At 43.9% G+C, this 12,989-nt stretch overlaps 1 protein-coding gene across 2 annotated transcripts in view; it reads left to right on the forward strand.

Moving 5' to 3' along the window:
* Positions 1-944: 944 nt before the first annotated feature.
* LOC120059437 (DNA (cytosine-5)-methyltransferase 3B-like) overlaps positions 945-12,989 on the forward strand; it is a 65,456-nt gene continuing 53,411 nt past the window's right edge. Inside the window, exons 1-2 of one of the 2 annotated variants that reach the window (XM_039008482.1) lie at positions 945-1,097; positions 7,052-7,162. In XM_039008482.1, the coding sequence (XP_038864410.1) occupies positions 7,103-7,162 (60 nt within the window). In that variant the 5' untranslated portion in view covers positions 945-1,097; positions 7,052-7,102. Of the gene's footprint in view, positions 1,098-1,120; positions 1,231-7,051; positions 7,163-12,989 lie in introns of those variants that run through there. The other variant, XM_039008481.1, reaches the window with a different exon arrangement.

The following is a 12,989-nucleotide window of genomic DNA, read 5'->3' on the forward strand; positions in this document are numbered from 1 at the left end:
CCTTACACCCATGTGTTTCAAAACTCTAGCAAAGTTAGTTTTGTTTCCTTAACATTGGTGGCAGTTCAGTTGCCACTAGTTTTAGTGTTACAAAACACTTCATTATGACAGTGCAGTAGCAAGTAAAATAAATAAAAGTGTGTCAAAATATAAAGGATATTTCATGCTGAAACCCTCATATTAAACACCAATGGTATTCACAAGGTTGATAGGTTAAATTTAGGATAATGTTTCACAGCTTTGTCATTCTATTTTTTATCTTAAAATCTTCTTATTTTATTATTTTACATGTGATAAGGCCACACAGGGGGCCAGCGATAACTACAGACACCTGTGACAATCTGAAGTATCCAAAAAGGCCACTAGATGTCTTGTGATAAATTACATAAAATCCTTGAAAGTTACCAAAACGCTGGTCGTTTATTTTTAAACTTCAAAGGTTGCCAGTAATATACCCTCCCATTGCACCCCTATCAATAATCAAGTTCAAATTCAAGTTTGGTTTGCAGGTAGGATGAACAAAGCACATTACATAGGCTACAATACAAAACATAGAAACATGTAAGACAAATGTGCGATAGAATTTAAATGAGCACAGTTATGATGATGCATTTCTTATTATACCAATGGATTTAATAAGACTTCAGTAAATGAATAGAATGGGCAATCTTTTTTCAAATGTTTGGATAGATTGTTTTTGTGGACATTCGGTTACACGTACATTGTCTACTAACAAGGACCAGTGGGGTACTACTAACTATACCATTGGCAGAGCAGTTTATAAATGGTGTATAATGCAATGTAGGTCTATTAAGGGTTAACACTGGAAAAGGTAAATATATTTTTCATTCAGCTACAGCGTGATTCGAGACCCGGGAAAAGTTACGCCTGAATACTGTTGCAAAAAAAAAAAAAGGAGAAAAAAGATTGCAGCAGGCAAGCTTGAGGAGTAAAGAACTCGGCTTAAATATTCTCCCCCAGTGTAAAAAAGGCGTGTGTAGGTTGAAGTAAGTAGAGTGTGGGCCACGCAGTGAGAGAGGACCAATCAATTTAAATTGTTCCCCCTCTTTCTTTCCGAATGACAACCTCTGCAACAGGTAATTTTTTTGTACAGTTGCCCTTCTCATGATAAGTGTTCAAGTAGCATAGGCTGTGCTCTGCAAAACAGCACCCAGGAGATCAATTTACCCTACAGCATGCTGCTTGAGACAGTAAGAATTCCTGCATGAGGTTTGACAACTTTCTTACTTTTACAGTCATTTGTTCCATTGGGAGTCATATTAATTCCCACTTTTTTGCTTAAAGACATGCTACACTTCGATGTAATTGATGCAACAAGGTTGCGCGGATGTATTATTATGAAAGTTGGAGACAAGGAAGGAAGGGGAAATATCCAACATATCCTCAAACATGGCAAATATAGGGCTATTTACTGTGAAATAAATCTATATTATTTATGTATCGGAATGTTTAATGTTGCAGTTTAAATTCACCGAGTTCATCTGCGTCGCGCAGTTAGTAGCCTGTACAGTTGGCAACAGACGTTGCGAGTGGAATCTAATGCATTTTTACGCGTGAGTAGGCTAGTTTGTGATTTTCAAGAAGGCGGTGATTTATTTTTAGCGTGTCTTAGACGTTTATTGAAAAGTTGGTTCATCTTGAACTTGACTAACGAAGTGTTACATTGTTATTATGGCATTGGCACAATTTCCTCAAAATCATTTCAAGTTCGATTGCGACGTTTTTCATACAAGCAAGCGCATGTTTCCTAACTCCATGCCGTGCCAAAGAGAAAGATATATTTTTTAATCGTTTATTTGGAATCATTGTTTTCTGTAAGAATATGTGCCTTCATAATCATTGTATGTGGTAGGCCTAATAGGGCTACATTGTAATGCGGAAACTTAATATAATAGGCCTATAACCCTAGCCTAGTCGTTTGAGTGTTACAGAATTCGTAAACTGTTGTGCACCTGCGTGGATTTTTATATCATGTTTGCAGAGTCTCTGAAGTTGGGTCTTTATTCTCTGAGAGTTCACACTCATCAGCGCGAAAGTAATAGGATAATTGGCGTATTTGACTGTAGCCGACACCGCACCGTGTGAACCCGCTTGGGCCTGCTCAAGGCATGCCCGCCGTAGTGGGATTTCCAAAGATACATTTTTACCACACATACATGGATACCGTTTCTAATTAAGAACAAAAACTCGTTGCTTTGGCTTTGTTGTTAATCTCTCGAGAACTATACATTCTGCTTAGTGGCGAGGGATGGCATGAACCTTCTTCGGACCCCTCATAAACGCTGCACGCACACGTGTGAACACACTCATTTTAAAACATCCACATTTTTCATTTTTCTGCCCCAATTTGAACTATTTGGAGGTTACAAATATAACAAATACCGTAGGCTTACAGTTTCTTGCACACATAATTTATGAATAGTCAATTTAAAGGTAGGCTGCAGAATTGTAATGGCTGTTAGCGGTGACACCCCCTGTGGGTAAAAAAAAACCCTTTCATGTTGTAGCGCCTAATCTCTGACATTCAGGCTGCCGAAAGAACTTTGATGTGGCCCCTTATTGTCCCCCCACTCTCCCCTCCACCTCCTACCTTCACCCTCTCAGTCGCCATGGCTTTTGCCCAGTGTTAACTTCACAATGTGGCTTTGCATTTCAATGTGTTTCTAAAGAAGCAGTAAAAACAGAGGTTTTTATTTAGAGATTAATCTTGAGTCATTTACCACTCAGACTGTGGAGAGGATCATTAGGACTTTCCCTGGCTTTCCCTGGCTGTGTGTGTGAGTGTGTGTGAGAGAGAGAGAGAGAGCGTGCGTGAGTGTGTGTGTGTCTCCAAGTGTGTGTCCCTTGTAGTTTGCAGGATGCACCTGTGGCCCTGGCTGTTTCTGGTCTTGCGTATGGGCTTCTTCTTTTAATGCCTAGAATATTCTTGCAAATGGGGATGTAGATGTTGCATAGTAAGCTGCATGTGATCTTTCACTTCTTCTTTGGTTTATGGGGTGCTGCAGGGCTGACTGTTGAGCCCCTCCCGTTGAAAATAACATTCAGCCAATGGCTGAAATTATCTCTCTGAAATTATCTCTCAAACAAAACGACAGCAGTGCCCCAACACACGATTTCAATCGGTAACCGCCTGATCACTAGGCACCAACCAGCCTTATCTGACCTGGCTCATTGCCCTCCAGCGGGGTCAGATCACTATCCTGCGAGACAAATTCCTCTCTCTCTCTCTGCAGAGGCATGTTTGACAATACTGTTGACCTGTTAGGTCCTTCCCGGCCTCTGTGTGTGTGTTTACCCCCGGGGAAGTGTATGGACATGTCTGGTCTGCTCCCGGGCCTCATTATGAACCCATTGTCCTGTATCCAGTGATGTAGTGGTAAAGATAAAGGTGGGTAAGCTGTAAACTCCAGTCAGTGGGCTAACGAGATAAGATGAACAACCACCGATATAAACTTTTTTTTGTAAACTGTTATTTGCATTTTGATTGCATTTTAATGTAGGCCTATAGTAGTGTTGAGGGAATAGTGCTTTTTGAGGTCAGTTCGTTTTTTGTAGTTTTTTTTAAATTTTTTACATTAAATGATTTTAGAGCTTTTTAATGGAAATTCCAAAGCCCAAAATAGTGACCATTCAATTGCCAAAACATAGAAAATATTGTATTGTCTCTGTCAGGGCCGCAATGGGTAGACATCCGTAAAAAAACGTGTATGTTGTTGTGTATATTACTTGAAATAAATAAATGAGGCCCTAATCTATGGATTTCACGACTGGGCAGGGGTGCAGCCATGGGAGGGGGTGGCGGGCCCAGCCAATCAGAATTTGTTTTTCCCCACAAAAGGCCTTTATTACAGACAGAAATACTCCTCAGTTTCATCAGCTGTCCGGGTGGCTGGTCTCAGACCATCCAGCCGGTGAAGAAGCCGGATGTGTAGGTCCTTGGCTGGCGTGGTTACACGTGTTCTGCGGTTGTGAGGCCGGTTGGACGTCCTGCCAAATTCTCAAAAATGATGTTGGAGGCGGCTTATGGTAGAGAAATGAACATAAAATGATCTGACAACAGCTCTGGTGGACATTACTGCAGTAAGCATGCCAATTCCACGCTCTCTCAAAACTTGAGACATCTGTGGCATTGTGTTTGTTGTGTGACAGAACTGCACATTTTAAAGTGGCCTTTAATTGTCCCCAGCACAAGGTGAACCTGTGTAATGATCATGCTGTTTAATCAGCTTCTTGGTATGCCACACCTGTCAGGTGGATGGATTATTTTGTCAAAGGAGAAATGCACACTAACAGGGATGTAAACAAATTTGTGCACAACATTTGGGCCCCGACCTCAAGTTTTGGAACCACTGTACTGTCCTCTCTGCTTGCTTCCTATCTCTCTGTGTCTCCTCTGCCTCCTCCTGCATGCATTGCAGCCTTCCTCAAGCTCACCACTGTCTGTCTCACTAGTACACTCTGTAAAGCAAAGTTAGAATGAGAACTAGCCTATCTTTTGCTCCTGCTGAGGTCAGGATCTGTTTAAATTAGAACTGAAATGCTCAATTCAACCTATAACATTATTTTACATGTCAGTGTTAGGTAACCTTGTTGAACCATTGATTTACATGTCGATGTTAGGTAACCTTGTTATGAAAATGTATACTATTTTAAACAACGTCATGGGAATGGTAGTGTACGCCCTTTACTCGTGACTTTTTGATCAAGACTGATCAAGAAGTGAGTAAAATCTAACCTTAAACAATCAATTTGAGATGGAAAAACGATCAAATACTCACAACCATGCTAACAAACCTGTATTGTCCGCTCAAAAATAGTCCAGTCAAAACCCACTTGCACATGTTTTTGTGTTCATTCAGCAAGCAAGGTCTATCTGTGTTCAACGTTACAGTAGTTTTGACATGGGCATTGGATCATACTGTGTTAGCCAGCAAGCTAGCTAACAGAAAACGAGATTAGGAAGCTAGCTAACTACATGGTCATGCACCTGATAATAAAGACACTTTTGAAGGGAGATCGTGTACACAATGGAGGAAATGTTATTCAATATGGCTTGTATTGAGGGTCTTCAGATGTGCCAAACCCAGTAGAGGCTAGCTAGCTATCTGGGCTAGAAACAGCTGGCTAGAACTTCACAAGCTAACGTTAGCAAAATATCCATCAATGATAGCTGAGCTTGTCATTGTTTTGGACTAGCTGGCTATGATAGCCCACCTGGCACAGAATACTTTTTTGGTCTATTTGTCATTCATGCCATGTTACCTGGCTAGTCTCTAGCAGGATAGCCTTCTAAAAAGTTTTCAGATTTTTTTTATGTTGTCTGGTCTGCCTTTCAGCCGAACCATTCAAGTGATGTCATTGATGACACATTATCAAAATGGCGGCGCACAGTAGTCAGATGAGGCCATTTTCAAACGTTTTAACATAAATATGTCACGTTGGCATAAATGGTCGGGAGACAGGCGCAGGAATGCGTAATAGGGTTTTTTATTTACCCAAATTACAGCGTGCCGTATAAAGGCATTGGGACGAAGACCAAACAAACAAGTATCCAAAACACAGGGTAGAAACCCAAACAAAAGAGCAAGGAGAACCTCGAATAAATACACAAGCGCACAATGATTATCACACGGGACGAGACCCGTAATCATCTGCGCAATACACGTGGCACAAAAGCCAAAACAACACAGCACAGGTACTCACATGACCAACGGACATTGTAACAATAATCGACAGGACAATGGTGAACAAAGGACACACTTATACAATTACTAATGAATGGGAATAGGGACCAGGTGTGCGTAATGACAGTTCCGGAGGGATCCGTGACAAAATATGAGTTTTTCAGCTGTTTTAAGAGTATGAACATTATCACATTTGGTTATCAGAATCACCTTAACTTACATAAATGTTTCAGTTCATCTTTAACATGAGCTTCTTACTTCATCCTAACACCAGAGGCCTTTAACATTCCTGCAATATTATTAATAGAAGTCTCTGCTGGCAGCTAGCCACCTGACTAAGCGACTATTTACCAGTTGTGCACTAAATTTCCGAGAGTCTGTTTTTTCTTTGTTTGGGGGATGTCTGGAGACACAGTCGGAGTCGCGGACACCTTATATCTGGCATCTCGCCAACCGTTGGTCTGCTGAGCCCAGCTCCGAGCTGGTGTAGTTTGTTTTCGCAGGTGCTGCGACTCGCGAGAGGGCCGTTTGAGAGAGTGGACAACTATTCTAAGGAGCAAACAACTATTCATGATTCCACTCGTTCGCAAAGAGGCAGGCGCGATTACAACTCAAGAAGATCAACAATATAAGCGTTTTGAGCTTTGATCAACACTGGGAACGTAATAATATGTGTGTAAACGCTCATTAACAAAATAAAAAGGTGAGTAAACGCTATTTCAGAAATCAAAAGGTGCTAAATGGCGTTTACGTGCGTTTTATCCTCCACTACATCCCTACCTGTATCCCCAACCCTGGCCTTGAACTTCAGGAAGAAGAACACTTTATGTTGAGGAACTGTATTGTTGATGTTGTTTCTTGAGCTGTTGCTACTAAGTTCACACCAAATCCAAATTATTTTCGATAAATTTATTTTTACGTGTGAATTAGCTTTCAGAGCCTATTTTGGTGGGGATCTTCTCTGGTGCTCTGATTGTAGTGTCAAGACTGTTGCTTAAAGACAACGAGGTTAAAGCTTATTTTTGAAACATGAGACCTAACTTTTGTGGTGGGCGTTTGAGTAGAAGATGTACGTCGAAAATGTAGCATTGGTGTATAATAGTAATATTATAATACTATAATACTATAGTAATACATATTCAGGTGGTCACTTAGCTAGTGATTCTGTGTGATTAGATAAGGAATTTGTATTTGACTCAAGATTCTGTACCTGTTTAGTTTGTGAACTTGTAAGAGAGGGAAGTCTGGGAAATGTATGTCGATTGTGTGAAATAATGCACATTTAAATGTGCTGTTTCGTGCACTCTCCTAACTGCTACATCGGGTTTTTTTGGGTTTACTTCCAGGTTAAAAGAGAAACAAAAGAACAATCCCTGAAGAAAACAACTGCAACAGTAATGCCATCCAACAAGTATTCTTCAGCCGTCATGGTGGAGAGTGACAAGATGACGGCAACAGTAAGTGGGGGGTGGGGGGGGGGCTTAGCTCTTCTGCTGGTGGTATTGCCAACAAAGTCACCAAATATCCACTGTTCACATCGTTTTCCACTGGGTTTTTGCTCCAAAATGCACACCACCGTTCTGCACACTGTTATACTATACTATATATTGTCCTCAAATGTTTATTGAAAACATAAATGCACGATAAGCATTTGTTGTCTCTCAAATGCATCATTACAGTTGTTGGCTAGCTAGCTAGTCGAATTTGAGCCATATTAGCATAGACGTGGCATATAAGTCGTAAACACCTCAAAACAAGACGTGGTATCAAGAACAAGATAAAAACTAGCTGAAGGGAGCCATCTACGGTTTACCACGTGGCAGCTCCGAGATGCGTACACATTGTCATGATGTTGTCAACCCCCACCCTTCATATCACGGTAACTCATCTGCCTGGCTTTAGTGTCTGCCCCCCCCTCCTCCTCCTGTGTTTGCCAGAAGCCTCAGGCCTCAGCTCCCTCCCTCAACTGGTCTGCCTCTGTGTCTCCCAGCCTCCCAGGCTGAATGTGCATAATCATTTGGCCTCAGAGAGCAAACAGGCAACTTCTCACAGTACATCTGGCCTGGATGTGTCATAGCCTTTCATGGAGCAGCCAGGGCAGCTGCCTCTTTAGAGAGAGAGAGAGAGAGGGAAAGAGGAAATGAAAGAGGAGGAGCGTGTGTGTGGTGAGATCCATCATCACAGTGGGCTCTTTATGTTCCGAATTAACACTCGCTCTAGTGTGGACTTCAGGTGGCCGTTGTTTCCGCCCATTGCTATTTCTTGGTATTGCAGTATTACTCGTGTGTTGTTACCTGTCTACACATCCCTCTCCTCTATTGGGGAACTTGGTACAAGGTACAGTGCTTGGTACTTCTCAGCAAATTACCGCCGTGTTTTCACCCTACAAAGCATTTTTTCCCCCCCTCTGCAATTCCATCAACAGGTGGTTTTTCACATATCAGATGTGATATGCCCACTGCTCCAAGAGTTGAGATTCTTATAGTTTCTCGCTGCTCGGATAACACTCCTTCTGGTTCCACCACTAACGATCTCGCACAGAACTGGATCATGATACATTGGGACTGTGATAGTTTCGGTTGTATTGGTTTTGCCCTCAAATCCCTCTTTTTCCGTTCAGTAGGACAATCTATCTGCCCAGTTAATTAGAGTAGAAGAATGTGACTTCCAGGCAGCCCCAATAGCATTCTCTGCCTGTTAGGTTTTGGGTTTCAGTCCTGGATTATATTATTAGTTACTTTGAGTAACTGGACGAGTCAAATGGTTACGTAGTTATACAGTTACTTGAGTTTGTGTCGAAGACTCAGCCGGTCTAATGGGACAACCACGGCTATGTTGAAAAATGTTGTTATGGGAGAATATCTAGATCAATCGGCATATCGTAATACATGTAGTAAGTTCTCTTCTGTGGTGTCAGTCTGTGTTGGAGCAGGGTGGGCGTGTGGCGTCGCCTGTGGGACTGTGTCTGCTGCTGTGACCCGGAGTGCGATCGTTCTTCAGGGCGTCAAGGAACAGCTCGAGGGAGAGAGAGAGAGACCAGTTTCAAACCAGAATGACCTACTCTTTATTTTCTCTTTCTCTTGGATTTTTTACATGCTTTTCCAATGGGAGTTTCTACCGTTTCTAGGTCTGCCTTGCAATCTGGTCCTCGGCTATATGAATCTGTGATCCCAGAGCTTTTGTTCTATGGAAGGCAGTTAAAGCACGGACATGTCGTCTTAAGTGTTATATCTGTTGACAAACTTCACCTTTTATGGTTCTCTGTCACGTTCTTATCTTGGTGCCATTGTGCCGAGCCAGTGGAGCGAGTCTAGACTGTGAGAATGAGATTAACGGACGTCGGCTAAGCACCTTGACATGGCAAGCCAGTGACTTATATTGTAAATGTGTCTGAAAGGTGTGTGTGCTTGTAATGCAATGCTGTGTGTGTGTGTGTAATACTGTAGGTCGGGTGTGGGTCCATTGAAAGGGCCGATCTCTCTCTCCGACTCGGCATAGTCTTTCCTAACATCTCCTTCCCCTCTGGAGACAGACAGGCAGATCAACCAAAGGTGTTGCTCCGCAATTTGTCAACACACTTTGAATGAATCCATACATGCGTTGTCTTATGTCAGGCACCGATATGTTTCCTAAGTCGTCTGCACTCTCCTAGCCAGATGTGGGGAGGAGGGGTGCAGACAGGGGGGTGGGGTAGCAGACGGAGCGTTAACACACGCAGAGGGGTGTCCTGGTTTGGGACAAGGCGGCTCTCTCAGGTCTAATCTCACTAATGAGAGAAACTCTGGCACTGACCTCCCGGCCTGGATGTGTCACTCTCTATCTTTCTCGCTCTCTCTCACTCTTGTCTGTCTGTCTCTCTCTCACTCTTGTCTGTCTCTCTCACTCTTGACTGTGTCTCTTTCTCTCCCTCACTCTGTCTCTCTCCTCTTTCTCTCTCTCTCTACCTCTGCCCCCTGTATGGCTTAATAATCGCTGTATCCGGCGTGAATTGAGTTCATTGGGACCTATGGCTGTACTGTACTGTGCTTTACTGTATTACACTGTGCTGCGCTGCCTGCGTGTGAGGCCCAGGTCGGCTTAGGTGAACTGCAATTTGGGCTGACACACTGTTGGATGTGCGTCAGAATGAATCTCACAGCCTGAGGGCTCTCTTTTCTCCTCCATTAAGTTTGAGAGGAGCAGGGAGAGGGGAGAGAGAGGGAGAGGGGAGAGAGAGAGAGAAGGACACAAGGGCACAGCAGCCAGAGAGAGAAACTGCTTAGTTCTTTTTCTATTGTAGTGCTGGTTTTCCAGAATGAGAGAGAACACACTGTGTGGCATGTAGGGCACTATAAAATCGAGTGAATTTTTTAGTCTTTCCCCAAATTCCGTTTTCTCCTGGGGTTTTTTCCAGGCCCCCCCGTTTTTTTCAGGTTTTTGTTCTCAAAATCAAACAGAAAAACAACTAAATTGAATGTTCTAAGTCCACAACAAATCTTAAACCACCTCAGGAGACCACTTTTGAGACCTAGAAAAATCGAAGAAATTTCGATTTTGGGTGTAGTTACCCTTTAATGCAAGTGTGCACCAGCAGTGTTTCTGTAGCTCTCATGTGATTGCAGAGTTTGCAACACAAATGGCTACTGGATTCAATGCAAATATTCATGATATCATTCTGCCCGGCTACTTTGTGGTGTTTGGGAAAGCCTTTCCATCGACCAGCAGAACGGTTATCATTAGCATTACCACTAACAACTACTCAAAGTGTAGACTAAACATAGGCGCGCCACACGACACACACAGACAGGGCTATTCCTGTGCCGTTCCACAAAGTTGCAGGAAAATAGAAATCACTGATGCATTTTGTTCATGTCGTATGATTAACTTGGGCAAATGAATGAATGTTCGATGAGATGAGATGTTTTTATTTAGTCACATGCACAGATGTAGTTGCAGTGTACAGTGACATTCCTAAGCTCCGAGCTCCCAACAGTGCAGGTGTTAATGAAACAATGAAATAAAAAATGTAGAATATATACATGTTTACAACTGTGACAGTGATGAATATTAATGTCCATTGGTGTGTGGGCAGCGTAATTGTCTGTTGAGGGGGGGGGGTAACTGACTTGTGGTGGCTATTCAGCAGCCTGATGGTCTGGGGGTAGAAGCTATTGGCCAGTCTGTTCGTTTTACCCATGACTGCCTGCGTCTGAGTGATGGTAGCGGGGAGAACAGGCCGTGGCTCAGGTGGCTGAGGTCCTTGATGATTTTCTTGGCCTTCCCTGCGACACCTGGTGTTGTAGGTTCCTGGATGGCAGGCAGTGTGCACCCAATTGATTAAGTTCAATACATTTAGTTGATTTCCTACTAAAGTCAAAAAAAAATATATCTATTTTTTTAAATTCCTTTTTAATGTCTGGATTCCGTGATTCCATCCACGTTTTCCACAACACAGATTTTATAGGGCCCTAGGTATGTAATTGAACTGTACTCAGCTCTGCTGTACTGCTGTGCTGTTGTGCTCTGTGCTAGTCTGGCCTAGGTTGGGTTGTGTCTTGCCCTGTGTCTGCTGGCTGGCTTCGTTAGCTTTGGCAAGTGACGGTGCCACTGGAGGACAGCTGTGGTGGGAAGTGTACCGTGTCTCAGTCTGGCATTCCAGAGGAAGATTCCTGATAACCCACAGCTGCCGGCATTGTTCCCAAGGCCAAGGGCTTACGCTCCCTGAGGAGGAAGCCTGACTTTGGTGAAGGCCCTTAACTCTCTCTTACCCCTCGTTCCACCTCTCTCACCCTCCTCCCTCCCTCCTCTCTCACCCTCCTTCCTCCCTCCTCTCTCACCCTCCTTCCTCCCTCCTCTCTCACCCTCCTCCCTCCTCTATCACCCTCCTTCCTCCCTCCTCTCTCACCCTCCTCCCTCCCACCTCTCTCTCCCTCCTCTCTCACCCTCCTTCCTTCCTCCTCTCTCACCCTCCTCCCTCCCTCCTCTCTCACCCTCCTTCCTCCCTCCTCTCTCACCCTCCTCCCTCCCTCCTCTCTCACCCTCCTTCCTCCCTCCTCTCTCACCCTCCTCTCTCCCTCCTCTCTCACCCTCTACTCTCAGCCTCCTCCCATCCGAGCCCCGCGTTCCCTGTCATTGCAACAGAGGTGTGACAATCTAAAGATGTCAGATAGATGCTTACACTCTTCTCAGTCCATTCTGTAATCTCTATATCTACAGTCACGTCCATAATTATTGGCACCCTTGATAAAGATGAGCAAAAGAGACTGTATGAAATAAATAATACAAATTCGGAGCAACACTATATAGTGTGGACACCCCTTCAAATTAGTGGATTCCACTATTTCAGCTACGCTCATTGCTGACAGGTGTATAAAATTGAGCACACAGCCATGCAATCTCCATAGAGAAACATTGGCAGTAGAATGACCTTACTGAAGAGCTCAGTGTCTTTCAACGTGGCACTGTCATAGGATGCCACCGTTCCAACAAGTCAGTTTGCCAAATTTCTGTCCTGCTAGAGCTGCCCCAGTCAACTGCAAGTGCTGTTATTGTGAAGTGGAAACATCTAAGAGCAACAACGGCTCAGCCGCGAAGTGGTAGGCCACACAAGCTCACAGAACGCGACCGCCGAGTGCTGATGTACGTAACGCATAAAAATCATCTGTCCTCGGTTGCAACACTCACTACCAAGTTCCAAACTGCTTCTGGAAGCAACGTCAGCACAAGAACTGTTCGTTGGGAGCTTCATGAAATGGGTTTCCATGGCCGAGCAGTCGCACATAAGCTTAAGATCACTATGCGCAATGCCAAACGTCGACTGAAGTGGTGTAACGCTCTCCATTTTTGGAGTCAGGAGCAGTGGAAACTCATTCTCTGGAGTGATGATTCACGCTTCATCATCTGGCAGTCCGACAGATGAATCTGGGTTTGGCGGATGCCAGGAGAATGCTACCTGCCCCAATGCATAGTGCCAACTGTAAAGTTTGGTGGAGGAGGAATAATGGTCTGGGGCTGTTTATCATGGTTCGGGCTAGGCCCCTTAACGCTACAGCATACAATGACATTCTAGACGATTTTGGGCTTCCAACTTTGTGACAACAGTTTGGGGAAGGCCCTTTCCTGTTTCAGCATGACAATGCCCCAAAGCGAGATCCATACAGAAATAGTTTGTCGAGATCGGTGTGGAAGAACTTGACTGGCCTGCACAGAGCCCTGACTTCAACCACATCGAACACCTTTGGAATGAATTGGAATGCCGACTGCGAGCCAGGCCTAATCGCCCAACATCAGTGCCCGACCTCACTA

Source organism: Salvelinus namaycush, chromosome 14 (assembly GCF_016432855.1).
Source record: "Salvelinus namaycush isolate Seneca chromosome 14, SaNama_1.0, whole genome shotgun sequence".
Taxonomy (NCBI): Eukaryota; Metazoa; Chordata; class Actinopteri; order Salmoniformes; family Salmonidae; genus Salvelinus; species Salvelinus namaycush.